General features: G+C 39.3%; 1 protein-coding gene and 1 long non-coding RNA gene across 10 annotated transcripts in view; both read left to right on the plus strand.

Moving 5' to 3' along the window:
- Positions 1–9,565, plus strand: part of c1h14orf39 (chromosome 1 C14orf39 homolog) — a 42,986-nt gene extending 33,421 nt beyond the window's left edge. For 8 of the 9 annotated variants that reach the window (XM_062968593.1, XM_062968592.1, XM_062968594.1 and 5 more), the window contains exons 13-19: positions 2,834–2,919; positions 3,013–3,077; positions 4,567–4,634; positions 5,402–5,547; positions 5,693–5,828; positions 7,417–7,474; positions 8,899–9,565. In XM_062968593.1, the coding sequence (XP_062824663.1) occupies positions 2,834–2,919; positions 3,013–3,077; positions 4,567–4,634; positions 5,402–5,547; positions 5,693–5,828; positions 7,417–7,474; positions 8,899–9,089 (750 nt within the window). In that variant the 3' untranslated portion in view covers positions 9,090–9,565. The remainder of the gene's footprint in view (positions 1–2,833; positions 2,920–3,012; positions 3,078–4,566; positions 4,635–5,401; positions 5,548–5,692; positions 5,829–7,416; positions 7,475–8,898) is intronic. The other variant, XM_062968598.1, reaches the window with a different exon arrangement.
- Positions 9,566–9,639: 74 nt separating this feature from the next.
- Positions 9,640–14,847, plus strand: LOC134295601 (uncharacterized). Its single transcript, XR_010002226.1, has 3 exons — positions 9,640–9,738; positions 11,467–11,627; positions 14,666–14,847. It is a non-coding gene; the product is annotated as an uncharacterized LOC134295601 (long non-coding RNA).
- The last annotated feature ends 3,354 nt before the right edge of the window (positions 14,848–18,201 follow it).

Below are 18,201 nucleotides of genomic sequence, written 5' to 3' on the forward strand. Positions count from 1 at the left end.
TGGATTCTTCTGACGACGGCTATTCATCATCCCTTTGAGGCTTTCGGCTTATCTGCACCGTGGAAGCAGCTTTATTGCTTTTCTAGTTTGTTTATTTTCCAGCAATTAACTCTATTTGTTTTCCAAAGCTGAATCGAAGCGTTATTTAGTTTTTTATTGAATGCCAGCATGGGAAATTAGCGTGGCTCATTTTGAGTCATTATTGTCTAATCTACTCTCGAAACACTGAAAAGTGAAGTGTTTCAAGGATATTTCCTGTGTTTATGTTATTTTCTGGCTTATCTTCGGAATAAACTCTGTTTTGTATGTTAACTGGCGTCTGACTCTTGACACCTATAGTTTAAGATTTGAAAGAATGGGAATTCACATTCTCTATTGAAGTTTACCTAGCAGAATCATTGCAAACAAACCTTCCAACTCAACTTCCTGTTTGTATGTGCATCCTGTAGTGAAAAGTTTTTAAAGGGTTTACATTGTGTATATTCTTCTGTGATACCATCAGCACCACCAAAGTCACCTTCATTAGTATTCAAATTTGCCTCCTTTGAGCTGTTGTCATCAGCTGATGAAAGACTGCTTATTTGGAAAGTGTCATTCCTTGCAGCTGTAACTTTGACACGACATGCAAGCAAACTGTTGAGGTCTACATTTTGATGTACAATTTCTAGGGGGGTTTTTTTGTAAACATAAAGCTATCCTGTGTCCAGATATGACATTTCTTTCAAAAGTCATATCCCAATTTCATCTTAATCAGGATGTTGTTCTTCTGACCTTTTATTCATGTGTATCCAGTTCACTGGAACAATCTCTGTGTACCTTAGATGTACACTGCAAGTTGTTATATTATATAGAGCACACTGCATCATTTTTTCAGTCCAGTAGACTTTTATTTGGTTATGATGGCCCTAGAAAAGGTATCCAAGTATATTCTCTGAGATTTTTGAAGTTGGTTGTTCAGACAATCAGACGGACGTACTAATTAACTCTTCTTGAGACTTTGAGAACACATTCCCTAAGAGCTGTGGCTCTGCTGCACTTTTGTGTAAATGGTAAAGGTTTCCCCTAACGTTAAGTCCAGTCGTGTTCAACTCTAGGGGTTGGTGCTCATCTCCATTTCTAAGCCGAAGAGCCGGCGTTGTCCGTAGACACCTCCAAGGTCATGCGGCCGACATGACTGCATGGAGCGCCGTTACCTTCCTGCTGGAGTAGTATCTATTGATCTACTCACATTTGCATGTTTTTGAACTGCTAGGTTGGCAGAAGCTGGAGCTAACAGCGGGTGCTCACTCCGCTCCCCAGATTCAAACCTGCGATCTTTCGGTCTGCAAGTTCAGCAGCTCAGTGCTTTAACACACTGCACCACCAGGGCTCCTTTTGTGTAGTATTTACCTAATAGACCACTGCAAAGCCATGACATGGTCATAGTCATCTACCTTTATCCAGCATTACAGATTAGATTTGAAGCAGATGCCACTTTTAGATGGATTGTCCTTATATCAGTTATTCAGTGACCTGTCCATTGTCTGCCAGTGTGCTTCTCAGTCACCCATTTGTGTGGAACATAGGAGACTATGATGAAGAAGAATTGATATCGATATTAATTTAATTTTCACAATTTAAGGTATGTGTTTATTGCACCCGTATGTTTGTATATACAGCTTTTAATTGTTGCTTATTTGTAAGCCACTCTGAGTCCCCTTCGGGGTGAGAGTGAGCAGGGTATAAATGTAGTAAATAAATAAATAAACAAACAAACAAATAACCGGTCGCTTACTTGCAACTGTGGTTCTTTCAGGTCCATGGTGTCTTTGTCTGGCAAACTTGAAACTGTTGGAACAGTAGTTTAGAGGTTAGGACATATGGTATAGGTGGGAGGGCATGGAGTGTTATTGTCAAGCCACTGAGCTCTAGAACTTTTCAGTCGCAAACACATTTGAATGACGGCACTCAAAGAACCAGAGTTACATGTCAGCAATCTGCTCTTCCCTAATCCGGTGTAAGAGGTTTCACAATTAGAAAGAGCATACATAAATAATTACAGCAAAAGTAGGTAACTATGGTAGTGGCAGAGGCCAGTTTTTGTCCCTGTGCCCTAAACGTTCTCATTTCTTGCTGTTTGAAAATCAATCATGAAAACATCAAAAGTCTCCTTCAGGTTTCCACTACTAGTGTTTCCCCAGCAGATTTTGAGAATTTAGAGGAGCTAGAGATGTTTGAGTCATGCTGCTTTTCCCAAGTAACTTTGGGCCATTTTCCTGAAACTTGGAAAGTTTATTTTTAAAAAGAAATAAGTTGCCTTTAATAATCCAAAGACTTACCTTTCAAAGTAGGCACCTTCATAGACTCAATGTAAAGTAACTCTTTTCTTTCCTTCACAAGTTACTAAATACTAAAATTATTGTGTAGCATTCAAGCAATTAGTTACTAATAAATTCTTTTTACCATTAACATCATATTTTTTTGTTATCTTTTTAATGCTATGAACTGCTGATTTGTTATACAAATGATACTGAGGAAACAATGCACACAATTTAATTATATATTTTATTTATTTAGCAAAAACAAAACACTATGTTGCACAACTCTTTAAGAAAATGGTCATTGCATGCCTATGTAAGCTGCTTTATTTACTGCAACAATTTTACTCAAGTTCTTTTTTTCCAAAAAGGAAGATAGGAAAGGGAATCTGATGACAACAGAAATAATGTTTGAAAAATTATGATCTGTAAATAGAGGTCAAGAGAGCTGTATTTGTACAGCCTAGGGAAAAGTCAACATGTCTTCAGTTATCAACTTTTATATTGCTTCAACTGGAATATGTCCTTTGTTTTAGAAATGTAATGACATAGCAGAAATCAACATTGCAAAAAATATCCAAGCTTCATCTATAACAAGCCTTCAAAATAAATCACCATTCAGGTAACCTTTTAAACAAAAAGAATTATTACTGAAAACAGCTTGTGTGAAAATAATCCTACTGACAAAAATAAATCATTCTGTTCATTGTCTTAGGTTGCTAGCTTATCAGAAGAAACTGAGCAGCAAGCAATGTTCTGAAAATGAGACTACAGAAATAGGTAAAATGCTACTGAAACGTTAAGATAAAAATATAAACATATACATTGAGTGTCAGGATCCTATGATTAGAAGCTGCTATGCTTCATGTATTAATGTTGTTATAATATGTATATTGTTACTTCATGCTTGACATACAGTTTGTAGATTGTAGTGTTCAACAATAGCTGTACTGCTATGCACTACAAAAGTATAAATTGCTATTCTAGAAGCTGCCAGCTGAAGCTAATTGCCAATAGAAGCTGGTGCATCATATCTCGGTAACTAGACACCTACAGATAACAGGACAGGATGAGCTGTAGATTTATTCTTAGAGCAGTTCGCTACCCAAGTACTTTTTCTCATAAAAGGTAGAAATGTGGGATGAGAGTGTTGTAACTGCTTGATTAATAAGAAAAGATACAATGAAGAATGTAAGGGACAGGGCCTTTGGATAAATGAGAATAATGCTCACAAAATGTTTGAATGTACATCCTATAAATCTTGTAACTTTTCAGAAGCAGTCAGATCTGACAATAACTTGCTGTGGTAGCTCATACCTGTACTTCAAGTGGGCTTATTTTCGAGACAGCAAAGACTTACATTAGACAACTAGGTAGCATCCCATTAAACGTTTTCGAAGATGGGGCCATTTTAACAGAAAAGTGGCATACCATTATCTGTTGTTCATTATTGTTTGTTGTTGCTGCCCTTCCAAATGTTACGATATTTTCCTCCAGACTTTCAAAAAGCTTCTCAGTGATGTCATGTAGAGCTCCCAGATTGATTGTTGGAGGTAGCTCCTGTACCTTTAATGCTTAAATGTATGACATTGTGTGTGGTGTGTGTGTGTGTATAAAAACACAAAAGTTAAGACTATAAAAAACTACTGAAATCATCCTTCCCCCTAAAAGAACAGAGATACAGATCCCATTCCAGAGAGAGAACACAGAAGGTCAACAGTATGGAGAAGTCCAGAACAATAATCAGGGACAGATAATCTAACCACAGCGACCCAAACTGTTTCTGCCCTACAAGCAATGGATTTTAGATAACCTGGAGTTGAGATGCCACCACACATTCTAGTTCCTTGCCTAAAATGGAATGTTGGAAACCGACCTACAGTTACCTAGTATAGTGTGATCCAGGGAAAGTTTTTTTCCAGAAGAGATTTACCACAGCCTTCTTCAAGTGTGATAGGAACCAGCTTTGTTGTAAAGAAGCATTAATCGCCTCCTTTACTCACTCAGCAAGTCCTTCACTGGCCTTTTTCATTAACTAGGAAGGGCAAGAATCTAGTGTTCATGTGGTGGTTCTCCTCTCACAAGATGACAACCTCTCCCAGCATACTAGTTTTAACTGCAAAAGCATCCCTGGTCACTACTGAAACCTCGCAATACACTCTACTGAGCCTCAAATTTGTTTAGTAGTAGCACCAGAATGATCTAATATAAATTTAGTTTTCAAATATTGACATCATAACTTCTTTTTAAAAACAATTTTCTGTAACAGAAAAGAAGTCTGACTGGACAGGAAGAGAAGAAGGAAATGCGTCAAAAGATTCTACATATGTTTTCGAAGTCAGTTTAACTTTATTTTTCTATTTTCTTTATGTCAATGCTTAAGAAACTGCAGGTCATTGTCTGCAAGGAAGAAGCCATCCAGGAATAAGTTAATTCCCATTGCAGACATAAGAGGACTTAGAAGTGTTTTTATAAGTGTTTTTATGAATGTCTGATGTAATTTAATAACTTTTTAATTGATTCACAATGCATTGTACAATTTTATATATGTGTTTTATTGTAAGCCGCCCTGAGTCCCCTATTGGGTGAGAAGGGTGGGATATAAATATTGTAATAAATTGTAATATTGTAATAGAAACTAAGGGCCCATTTACATGGGCACCTAAATCTGGAGCCAGTCCAGAGCACTGCTACTTCAGACTAGCCCGAGATTCAGCAGCAATTTCTCAATTTTTGCTTCCTTTGAGTAATCTTGTTTTATTTTAAATTGTTGAGTTTGTTGTTACTTGAAATCTGTGGTTCATGTTGGGAAATGAAGCTGAAAAAATTAGAACAAGGAGTGTAGGAAAGCAAGCAATCTTCTACAGCAGAACAGTGCCTGTTTAGTTTCCATCTTAGTGTAGACAAAATGAGCACAATGGTCTATTGGTCTAACTAAATAGAATACTCCCATTACACATGCATATTTATTTTTTATAAATAACTGTATTGCATACTGAAGATAAAAATGCTTATATTTATGAAAACTACATATTTAGTTCATGTTGCTATAGCTATAAAGGCAATATTGAGATGGACTTCTGTTTAACATTTCCTTTTGCTAGGATAGGCAGGAAAATGATAGCATTATTTCTACTGGACATCCATCTACAGAAAGAGAAGAAAGTGTTGAAAACTTTCCAAAGACTCCTGAGCCAAACAGACGTTCAAGTACTGTTAATACTCCTGGGGTAGAAATTCCATTTGACTTGTAAGGATTTTTAATTGAGAAAATAATTCTCATTATTAAATGCTCTTTTACAGTAGCAAGCTCAGATTTGTGCTGTTTTAGTTGTAACTAAATATTTTCTTTTCCTCATTGCTATTTAACATTTCTTTTTTGTTCATTATACCAGACTTCATTTAGAAAGTGAAGGATCAACATCTAAGTCACCTGCTTTTTCTTTTCTCACTGGTTTTAATTCAAAGTCACTTGCATTTAATTTCTTTGAAACTTCTGCATTTGGAACTGAAAATTCACCAGATCATCAGGTAATATTATATTATCAATATGCAGAGTTGTATGACAGAATATATGATGTGTTAACTAATTTTGCACATATAATTGACCTGCTAGGTATATCGTTTATATGAACTTCTTGAAATACAAAGTGGGAAATCTCTCTTTGGGTACTAAGAGGTTTGCAGTTGGTGAGGCACTGCTGTAACCAACTAAGAATTCATCTTGTGGCCACTATGATTTTAGTCTGGACTGGATGTGCAGAAGCATGATTCACATTTATTACAGAGCCCACAACGCTAATTTAATGTTCCATCTCATGAGTCATTAATGTTCAGGTCTATCATCAAACCTTATCATGTTGCCACAACAGTCTCAATCAGGGCTGCCTAGTTATCACTTTCCAATGATGTTACTGTGTATGCACTGAATCAGAGATTTGTAGGTGATCATCAAATATGATTCATGGGAAGTCAGGTGAAGCAAACCTAGGACAAACAAAATTCCCCATATGTAATATTCAGGAACCCCTTCAGTGATCACTACTACAACTAATCTACTCCGTGTATTTATTATTTAATATCCTTGATATGACAAATTTGTCTGATCAGCTGTATTCTGTTCAAATTACATCATACCCATGTGAATGCGGATTAACTGAAATCTTTATCATTAGTCTAAATTTTAAGTTTAGAATTCTTTAAAATAAAGAATTTTCAAGCAATAAAAATTGAACAATTTCTCATCAGAATCCCACATCCAGAGCCATGAAAGGGCTTCCTTCACTCCCATGGCCACTCCTAGATGCTTTTAAGTAGCAAAATATTAAGAAAAGTAAGCTGAAAAAGGCTCTTCCCTGAACATGTTCTCATTAAAGAATACAATGAAAATGCAGCACAGAGTCTAGATTATTGATTTAAATTAATAGAGAAGACAAACTCTAGAAGGAAATATATTTATTATTTATTTTTATTTACAGCATTTATATTCCGCCCTTCGCACCCCGAAGGGGACTCAGGGCGGATCACATTGCACATATAGGCAAACATTCAATGCCTTTTTAACATAGGACAAAGACAAACAACATAGCTCCGAGCAGGACTCGAACTCATGACCTCCTGGTCAGAGTGATTGATTGCAGTTAATTGCAGCTGGTTTGCTGGTTTGCTCTCCTGTCTGCGCCACAGCCCCATATATATGGAGACAGATCCTATATTAGCCTAATGTTAGACTAAGGCCCACTGAACATAGCAGAATGTAACTTCTGAACACACATTGAAGGATTGCGCTATAGATCAGTACTTGCCAAAATCTGAAGTTTTTTTTCCATCTAGTAGCAGTTCTGAAACCTCATTTACCATCTGATCAAAGCCTCTCTCCCAGTCTGTTGCTTTTTCTTACATAGATTATCAAACATAGGACAGTGAAAAAAGGGTTGTTTTAAAGTGATACATTTCCTGAAATGTCAGGAGAGAATACTTTTGGAACATGGCCATACAGTCCGGAAAACACACAACAACCCTGTGATCCCGGCCATGAAAGCCTTCAACAAGACAATTACCCAAGTGATTGCTTAGTTTCCTGATTAACTCACTTGCTGTAATGATTACTATTTTACAGCCAGATGAAAGCTGTTCTGCTAGAAATATTAATCCTACTTCACCAGAAAAAAATATTGGTAAGCTATAAGTTGTTCCACCAGTAACTTCATAAGTTGGACGGAATGTTTAAAATGGGTTCTATCTGTCCCCATGCCAGTTCCAGGAGGTTGGGGGGGGGGAGGGGGCTTAGTGGTTTCTGAAACTTCATTATTAGTGCAGTGTCTTCTGAGGCGTACAATGCATTGTCTTGTTTTGTTTAGGGAATCAGTTTCAGTTTTTGACAGCTGGGAATGTGGGAAAGATGTTTGCATTTAGGTTGCTGTGAGTCTTTTGGGCTGTATGGCGATGTTCCAGAAGCTTTCTCTCCTGATGTTTCAACCACAGTACCTTTGAGGATACCTGCCACAGATGTGGGTGAAACGTCAGGAGAGAAAGCTTCTGGAACATGGCCATACAGCCCGGAAGACTCACAGCAACCCAGTGATTCTAGTCATGAAAGCCTTCAACAATACATGTTTGCATTTGTGTGACCTAGTAACACTGGCATTAGGCAAGGCCATGCATTTTCTGAACTTGAGCCTCTGTAATTATAGACTGGCTGGAAGCTAATGATAAACAATATTTGTACAAAAAATAATTGCTAGGTCCAGATGGGATTGCCCTCCCTCTGAAGAAAAATGTTTATTGCTGGGTTTATGTCTGGGTTGAATTATTGTGTCATTGGAGATCCAGGAGACCTTGTTTCTCTTGACATCCAGGAGCAACTTTGGGCTGACTTTGGGGTATGTGACCTGTTTCAGTCTGTCACTCAGGTGTACCTATATTATACCTGTGTTATGGGAGCTGCACTGATGGCCTATGAACTACCGAGCCTTATTCAAAGTTCAGCTGCTGTAAATACAAAGCTATAAATAACTTGGGACTACAACACCTAACAGACATCCTTCCCTTATACATCCAGTCAGCCCCGGATATTTCACTGTCTATAGAATGTTGTCATGTAAGATAATAAAAATGGATCTTCTCAGTAGTGACATGTGACCCACTTTTCTGGAATACCTGCCCATGTGGGATTTAGGAGGAATAAAGTATGGAGGGTTTAAACTCATTTTGAAAGTGTACTTATTTATACAAGCTTCCCCCACCACTTGAAAACTATATTTTAGTTGTGGTTTATAGAATTTTGTATGCCACCTTTTTAGAGATTACTATTATATGAAATTGTATATAAAGACCATAAATAAATACATAATTTCATTCTTTCGTTATTCTCACCTTCAGCAATTATATAGACATTGGAAGCTGAAGTTTCCTTTCAGCACTGATTTTTTTTAATGTCCATTAAGCATAAAAGAGCAATGTAACAATTTCAAGATCAATGTTAATTTTAGCTCAAACAATGTTATTTTTTTTAAAAAAAATTATAATTCATGCTGCTCAGTCACTCTTGATTGTTTTTCATATAAAGCCAAAAGTTAATTCAAACATTATTCCCTTCAAGGAGATTTGTTTGGGAAAATGGACACTGAAGATTCATTTGCATTTCCCTTTCAACCCTGCTCTTCTGCTCAAGCTTTTCAAGATGGAAAAGATGACTTCAGTTTCCCTTTTGTGTTTGAATCATCTGAGCCCACATCTCTAAAAGGCTTTCAATCTTCATCACAAAGCAAAAAGCCATTTTCATTTTTTTGAATAGATGCCTTTACTGGATTTAGAGTTCTAGTGCAGCTTAGCTTTATAAAATGTGTTTGGCTTTCTACATAAATTAAAAGGAACAACAAAAGGAAAAAAAGTGGATTAAATTTCCAAGTGGTGAAAATTTACATTTAGTTTCATAAATTTTATAAAGATTAATGTTAGAGTATAAATGTCTTGGTTTCTGTTTATTAAAATATTTCCTAACTTCTTTTTTGGTGTGTGTGGGAGACATGTATAGAGTAAAAGTTCAAGTTTAATTTGAAAATGCTCTCTTCAAAAGGTTTGGTGCAATTTGTTAAGAATCCAATTGTCAGTGTCTACAACCAACCATCTTAAAATGTTATCAGGTTTGGTAAACCTGTTGTAATTTATTTTGGCAACAGAATATCATATTTTATAGTTGTTTTTGATGTTTGAGAGTAGTTTCCTATAAAGAAATGTTAAATAAAGATTAAGTTTATTAAACTATGGATATTTCTTCATAAGACCAAAAAGATTCATTAGCTAGCACCCTGTTGGTTTATTATGATGTCATTAGACTGTGTCACTGTTTCCTATTCACCTTTACAATCAAAGCACATTTCCAGAGGTCACAAATACCCCTGAAATCCACCTTAAAACCTCCAGCAGTGGGGTGAGGCAGGTAAGAAATAAAATTATTACATTATTCTTATTATTAAAGTTAGACAGCCATCCCGAGTATTGAGGCTTTTCAGCAATGGTAAGTGGGGCATTGTAGGATAACTTGACCAACCCCTTCCACTAGTGAGTGACAGTGAGGAGCAAATGCAGGGACCCCTGTAGTGTCCTGTTGCAATTATTCTGGAAACACATAGCCACTACCATTGCTACTACTAGTAGTAATGATATTCTATTCTTCTTTGTGGTCTCTGTGAATCACACAACTGGGTATTCTGCACCTGAGCAGAGCCTCATCAGAACCTTCTAGAACAGGCATGGGCAATCTTGGGATCACTAGTGTTTTGGACTTCAGCTCCCTCAATTCCTAACAGCTGGTAGTCAAAAACACCTGGAGAGCCCAAGTTTGCCCATGCTTGTTCTAGAATCACTAGGCAGAAAAACATTTGGGAGTAAACCCACCCACTCTCCTGAGTGCATAAAAAGCCCAGTTGCTGCTAAAACCCTTCCGTTCCTTTTGTGCATGCTGCAGCCAAGTTCAGGAATCTCTGCTTGTTTTGCGATTATTTGACTGTAGTTTTGGTCAGAATTTTTCCTTCTTGCTGAAGTTTTCTTCAGATTGCTGTTTTTATTCTGGTTGGGAAGGATGTCCAGGGCTTCACTTGTTCTTCACAGCCTCCATTGCTTTCCTTCTGTCCTTCTGGCTCCATGAGTACTGGCCATTGCAGTCTAATTGTGTGATGGCTTCCATTCTAGTTGTGTGATGGCTACATTACTATGTAGCACTGGACTACTGACAAAAAGCTTACATAACAGCTCTAGAGTGTTATGAATAATGCACTGCACAAGATTTACAGGTGACCACTGAAACAATTACAGTTACAAGAATCAACCTGTTCTTCTACTTCACAACTTTGGCTAGCTTCCAAATACAGACTCCACCAGCTTCTTCCCACCAACTTAAACTGATTTCCATTCAGTCCATCAGCTAACACCAGCTTGCTTCAACCTCTGGCCCTCTGCCAGCTTCTGGAAGCAAACTCTCATTTTACTTAACAAATCCACAAAATGAGATAACGTGCCTTCTTATCTCAGTGGCCAATTCATTTCTGCTGGTTGCCTCCTTCCATCCCCCAGCTTGTCATCTCCAACTGACATGTACCCGATTTCTGTCCTTTTGGTCTGATTGTCAAGCCCTTTTTAGTGGAATCTGTAAAGTCACAAAGATGCAGAAGCTAGATGGATTGCCAAGATAGTAGGAGGCTCAATTGTAGTGATATCAGCAATCATAAATTCAGGATTTTGTTTCCCCTTCCTAATGAGGCTTTGGGAAATGGCTCAAGATGTGCAATGAAGAGCACAGCCACACAATAGTAGTCTTGTATTAGAGAAAACTTTTCAAACTCTTTCCTTCAGAAGACTTCTAGTCACCAGGATGAAGGGTTTAATGGAGCAGTGGGTGAAGTAGAAGCCCTTCGGAACTCCTGGAATGGCATCTTCCATTAACGTCATCAAGATTCCCAGTTGACAATGTTGTGAAGACCCAGATTTCAAAGAACTTTTCCACATACCACAATGCAGAACAGGAAACCATAAGTGCTTAGTTGGGTTATAGCACAGCGACAGTCCTACTCCAGAATTTTCCAATATATTTGCAGAAGAACCTTCCCAAATGTTTTTAACCATATTGGTGGGCCATCAATACATTTTTCTCTTTGTTTCACATTCTCAGATGCTTTTCTGTCCCCTTTTAGTCTTCATTCTCTGACACTAAAGGAATAGATGCAGTCCTGAAGTAGGAGAGTATGACATCGTGAAGGTTAGGCAAGAACTGAAGCAGGAAAGACAAAAGAGGATAAAAGCTGTGGTGGGAGGATGCAAGCAGCAAGAAAGGTAGGGATGAGCAAAATTATCTTTACTCTTCGTATTTCAAATCCAATTAGTTAAATTTGTGTATATGAATCAATATTAAAAACATACAGGAAAGGTGGTGGTGGTGGTGGGAGGGAATTTAAGAATCGAAACACTCATCAATCATTTTTGTTAAGATTCTGTAACATTCGGATGCATCCCAAGTTCAGTTTAATGCTTATACAGTTTTCTATATAAGCATTAAGCAACTTTGGTAAAGCTAAGAGAACAGAAAGTGTTTTAAAAACCAATCCTGTTTTCCTTTGGTCCGATCGCCATAAGGAAGGCCCTGGGGGTGGGACTAGAAAACTTTGGTAGGAGACTGAGGACACAGCAGTCTTAGAAATTTATTTATTTATTTACAGCATTTATATTCCGCCCTTCTCACCCTGAGTCACAGGGGACTCAGGGCGGATCACATTGCACACATAAAGGCAAACATTCAATGCCATAACATAGTGACAGAGACAAGACGCAGGCACGGGCTGGCCTCGAACTCATGACCTCTTGGTCAGAGTGATTTGTTGCAGCTGGCTTGCTTTCCAGAAATGTAGTTTGTCCTCTGTGACAGATAATGTAAAAGGCCCTGACCTAAACTACATTTCCCAGAATGCAGTGCTCAGCATCAGAAAGCCCCAATGGCGCCAGCTATTTACAGTCAGTCTAATAATAATAAATAAAATTATTGAATTAGCAAAGAGGACTAAAGTAAGTAAGTAATACAGGGTGTTTGAAAAAGAACTCCCTATTCACCATTTAATTTAATTTAATTTAAATGGTGAATAGGGAGTTCTTTTTCAAACACCCTGTAGTATAAATCTGTGCTAATTTGAATTTAGGTGGTTGTGTGTCATAAAGACAGACAGACATTCAAGGGGATTGCTTTTGTCACTTTATGGGGGATAAATTGTTTTTGTCTAAATTTTTAAAAATTCCCAAAAATCTGTAGATGTGTAAATCTTTCTGAAACTTCCAGGGATTGATGCCCTGATTATCTTGTGCATTGTAAATAAAATTCAAGTAGATATCTCTTGTAGTTTTTTTTTAAAAAAATGTTGTTTATAAAACTTTGAAAATTCCCCAAAAATCCATGGATAAGCGAAACATTCTGAAATTTGGTGGGCTAACAATGGTAAATGTGTTTCACTCAAATAGCTTAAAAATTAGGGAGAAATGAGTCCCCAAAGTTTCCCCAATTATAGTAATTATGTACAGTTATGTGCAAAATAGTAATGACATTTCATTACTCTCACTGTAGTAACAAATTTTTCACCAATTATACTTTAGAAACACTTTAGAAATGAAATGACAGTGCCCCACAGTTTTGTAATTACTTTTGAACCATTGGTGTTTTGTTAATTTGTGTTTACTTGCATTTTCCCTTTTGAAACAGATGCAGTCATTTTCAGGGATTTCTTGTAATATTTTTGCATACCTCTTTTCCAACTGCAATTTTTTTTGGAAAATATGTTATTGTGATCTGATGAGAATATGGTAGAAATGTCCACCCATTACATCATTTTATTGTTGTTACCACCACCTGAAATTTACTCATATACTTTAAAAACTCCTCCAACATTCCTTTTTTGCGCAAGGCTTGTAGAGCATGTTCCAAGAGTTTCTAAAAAAGACTGATAGTCTAGTATGATCCAATTCAGTTAGGATCCAGATTAGCTATGAAATAGAAACAGCTTTGGACTCCTTGATATATGTATACTGGAAACTAGAAGAGTTTGTTCTGTTCCAGCTTTCAGTGGCTTTGGAAACTATTGATAATGCTATCGTATTCTCTTGGACATTCCTCTCTGGGATAGATCTGGGAACACAGTTTTACAGTGGTTCTGGTCCCACTTGGAGAGATGTACACAGTACCAGTAATGTAGATCAGATGCTATGTATCTACATATGTATGCATTTTCCTAATCAGATCAGTTAACTACTGTCAAGGAGTTTCAACTTATGGAGACCCTAGGAATGAGAGATCTTCAAGGCACCTTGTTATTCTTGCAAATTAATCAATCCACCTATACTGCAGTCTTCCTCTTTTTTGTCTTTCATTGTAGCACGCAAAATCATGGTTCATATTATGTCCAAAGTACAATAGCCTCAGTTTATTCATTTTGGCTTCTAAGGAGAGTTCAGGTTTGCTTTGCTTTCAGACTCATTTATTTGTCTTTTTGGCAGTTCATGGTATTATCTATACAACTCTCCTTCAGCACCACATTTCAGTGGAAATTAGTTTCTTCCTGTCAATATTCAAATCAGTACTGACCGTCTCTTTAAAACTATAGCAATAACTATCCTCGCAGGGTGGGGGAATAGTCAAAGTCCTAGAAAATAATAAAGAGAAGGAATGGATTCTCAAACTTCAGAGAACACACCTGGATTATTGAGTGTTTTCCTCAGAACCTGAGCTTCAAGCTTCCTTGCCTTCAAGGCTGAACGGCTCATTTACTCTCTGTTGCCTTGACTTTTTTTTTAATGTTGTAGCTCTTGACATCTACAGAGTTGACACAAGTCACATACAATCAAGTCTCCGTTCCTGGTGGACAGGCTCTGTCCTAATGTTCTCTGACTCACACCCAGGTTGTCTGCAGCTCAGCAGTTCTGCTTCCAGACACATCACTTTGTGTTCCCATGTTAACATCTTGCTGGGAAATTGCCTTTTGGCATGCCGTTCTTCTTACCTTTCCTTGATTTGATGTGAATATGATGCTCTTTTTTTGAGCACTTGTAACAGTTCACCTTTGGAAAGGTAACTTCATAGTGTTTGCTCCTTTCTCCCCCCATCCTACCCTCTGATTTATAACAGAATTTACAATACTATTCAAGGGGTAGAGAGTTGATAGATAGACAAGCAGACATGTTAAGATCCTCAATATGCCATATTCAAGTATTGCTGTTTTCATGAAGCCTGCCCACCTTTCCCTAATTTCCTTTAAATATTTTTTAATAACTTAGTGGTTGTGGTGCACTTAAAAGACAAATTTAAAGTGTAAATTTTCACTTTATTTCCCCAGAGGCATTTTCAGGAAATGAAGAGAGAAGTTACACTTGGTTTTTCAGCCACTCAAGCAGCTTCCAAAAACTGAAGGAAAGACAATGGAGTTTGCTGCCATTGATGCCTGTCTGATAAGCTGGCTCAGCCAGTTAAAACAAACCAGAACAGCAGCAACAAATAAAAATCCAGCACACTGTACAAGGCCTGTTTCCCATGGAAAAGTAATCCTCAAAGGCCTGCTGGAATAATTAAAAAAAAGTTTTGCTTGTTTGCAGAAAGAAAGAGGAGATGCAGTCTAGCCTCTCTGGGAAGAGCACTCCAAAACCTGTAGTAGCCACTGAGAAGACCCTCTCCCATGTTCACACCAGGGATGGATCATGCTTGTGATTAATTGGGTTTTGCCTAGCAACAACAACCAAGATTCTACATTGAAGGAATGGGAGCATAACTTCACACTCAGAGAGATATGTGGCAGCTGTGCTATGTATTTGTTAATGAATTGATCTGTTGAACAAAAATGTCCACTATCCAGCATCTCCTGAGTTTAGCATAAATCAGTGGTTCTCAACATGTGGGTGATAACCGTCGCCCCCGCTTTCAAATTGATTTGAAAACGCAGCAGAGAGTTCCATAGATTACTCTCCGAAAGAACGGAGCGGGACCGCAACAGACCATTATTAAAAGACCTTTTTTCCTTCATTTTCCCTTTCCCTGAACTATGTAACAAATCCCCCCAATAAAAGTGGCATTTATTTTAACAGTAACACTCTCTATCTGGTTATTTTGTATCTCCCTCTGACTCCTTCCTTTTTGCATGCGGTTTCTCTCCCTCCCGTCCTTTAACTCCGGCTGAGGTTCTCCGCCATAGATTAACATGGCGGACGATATAAATTGGCTCATATCTCTATCAAAATTACCCCTAGAACGCTCCTCTTTTAGTCTTAACCCTTTCTAAGGCTCCTGACTCGAAGACAACCAGCAGACCCGGAATCGGTCCAGTTTTCGGCATCTCAACAGCTGACTGTCAAACAGAACCGCGTTTCTTTCCAAGCCAAGTTGCTGCTTTATCCCGGGGTTTTCTCTCCCCGCGACTCGCGGAATGGTTCTCCCTGGCCCCTTTCTGTGAAATGGGGATGGGGGGATCGCTCTCTCGCGGGGGAGACATAGTTCACCAAGGACCCTCACCCTCTACAGCTGCCAAGGGATGCCCGGACGGGGGCCCTCCACGTTTCATTCATAATTTCATAATTTTATGAAAGAGAAGAACACTCTTCCCCACACCTACCCCTTGGACTTATGAAATCCTATACCTCCAAAGACTTACTAACCCATATGTGCCCCTTCCCCATGCCATCTCTATGAATTCCTTATGAACTCTTTCCCCTCATGCATTTGTGAATTTTTATATTCTATGTACATGACTCACTGCTGTATGAATTTCAAACTGTTGGGCTAACTTCATGGATTGTGAAATCATGCTGCTTGAACCCTACTTCTATGTTGGATTCCCCAGATGTTGTGAACTTCGTTCCTATCAAATGTTTTCTATTGCTCATTTATATTGTTTATATCATTCATGATTCCCCTTTATGCAATGTCACCCACCTTTATGGATTCTCCTTTATCTACCTATCTGCCTATATGTATTTACACTCTTTGGGATCCCCGGAAAATATGTGTTTTTCCCTGCTGGGTTTATGTTCCGACTTTATTTATAATTTTCATTTTATCCCAAATAATTGTCAGATCATGAAATCAAATGGGAAATATTATGACCCCAACCTGAACTCTAGCCCCATGACTCAGACCTCCCCTTCCCAAAAAAACAAAGGGATAATCTGCCACAGTTAATCCCATCTCACTCCGATCGCATGGACAATATAGGGCGAGTCACCAAACTAAAGGTGACTCGCCCCCAAGGCAAACATTGTCACATCTCAGGCCAGGACGCCGCAGGAAGGCACCCTGTGGGGCCGTCAATGATGGCTCATCAAATCACCACTTCCCGTCTGACACCCCAAAGACATATCTAAAATCTGCGAACGTGACAGGACCCCGGACATCCTTGATGGGTGTCATTAATTCCTTTAGAAATTGGCTGGGCCAGAATTAATCCGATGTTTCCTGTCCGGTCACCGCATTGTTTCTATAGCTCCCGCCTCCTCCTCTCTGATTGGCCCGAGGGGGGACAAAAAACAGCTCCCCATTGGGCCAGCAGGGCAAGGCGGGAAACGAAAGCCCGCCTCGTTCAACCTCTCAGCCTATCCGCGATCAGATGGGCAGGGAAGCGGGGCGGGAAATTCAAAGGGCTGTCAGACCGAAACATTGTATAAATATGACTTTATTTGAAACATATGTTACGCTAGTAGATTGAATGATCGCTATTAGCGTCCTTTTCAGCTGAAATTGCTAAATAAAAACTCCTTGGCGGATTTTCCTTCAACTTGGCGGACCTTCTTCATTCCAGGCTTCAGGTTGTATTGCGGCTTATATTCTTCTTTTGGCTTCGCCAGGGTCCGTTCCCTCAGGACCGGGTCGGCTCCCTCCTTAAGGGACCCGATCCCCCAAACGCGGTCGACAACATAATTTGGCGACCACGAAGGGACTTGCTTGGAAGTTCCAAAAATCAATTTTTTAGGCTAAAATTCCAAGCGGCGACCTTGGTCCAGATATTCTGGGACAGGTTGGGGAGAGAAACGGCTGCAAGGAGGGCCCTCCGACCAACAATTTGACCTCATTTTCACATCCAAATTTCTCTGGCAGTCCCTTTCTCTCTCTAGATCTGATTCAGGATACTGAACAAAGGAGCCAGATAGGAGGAAGCAGATTTTTAGCTCCTCGAAGGAAAAGCGCCAACGTGAAACAGGGGACGCCCTGTAAAAAATAAAAGGGAACCGGCCCCGTTGTTGAGACCCAGGTGGGAGGAGCCCTGGAGGTATTGCACTTCGGATCAGGGCTCGGTAACAAATTCCTGGTGAAACGCGGGAACATCTGGCGCTCGGGGGGCGTGTGAGAACAGTCTGGCTTGTAAGATTACAGGTTCAAGGATCGCGGGGTAGGGGAACAGTTGTGTTCCCGGGGCACCTGCGGATTCCACGAACGCCAGCCATCCAGTCTTGGTGAAGGGAACTCTCGGAAGGACGAGCTGACCTGGCCGGTTGGGTGAGTCGTTACTCCGTTAACTGTCAGGTACTGGGCAGAGGTTGAGCCAAGAATGGGTGCTTGTTCCGCACGTCTAGGGTGTCCCACCCCAGCAGACATCCCCAGGGATTCTCCATTGGGCAAGATCCTGGCCGATTGGGGTGGGTTTGCATCGAAAAACATGGTGCAGGCCAGGTTGGTCCAACTCTGCAAGCGTAAGTGGCCCCTCGTGGCCCTTGAGGGGGGAGTCGCTTGGCCTCCACATGGCAGTGAGGATGAGAGTCTCATTTTGAAACTCCAGAGCCATTGCCATGGGGAGGGCAAGTGGACCCAACTTGCTTATGCTGCAATGTTCATGGCCTTAAGCCAGAGGGAGACTGGAAGGGGAGAGGGGGTCCAAGTCTTCCCATGCAG

This window comes from Anolis carolinensis, chromosome 1 (genome assembly GCF_035594765.1).
Source record: "Anolis carolinensis isolate JA03-04 chromosome 1, rAnoCar3.1.pri, whole genome shotgun sequence".
Lineage (NCBI taxonomy): Eukaryota > Metazoa > Chordata > Lepidosauria > Squamata > Dactyloidae > Anolis > Anolis carolinensis.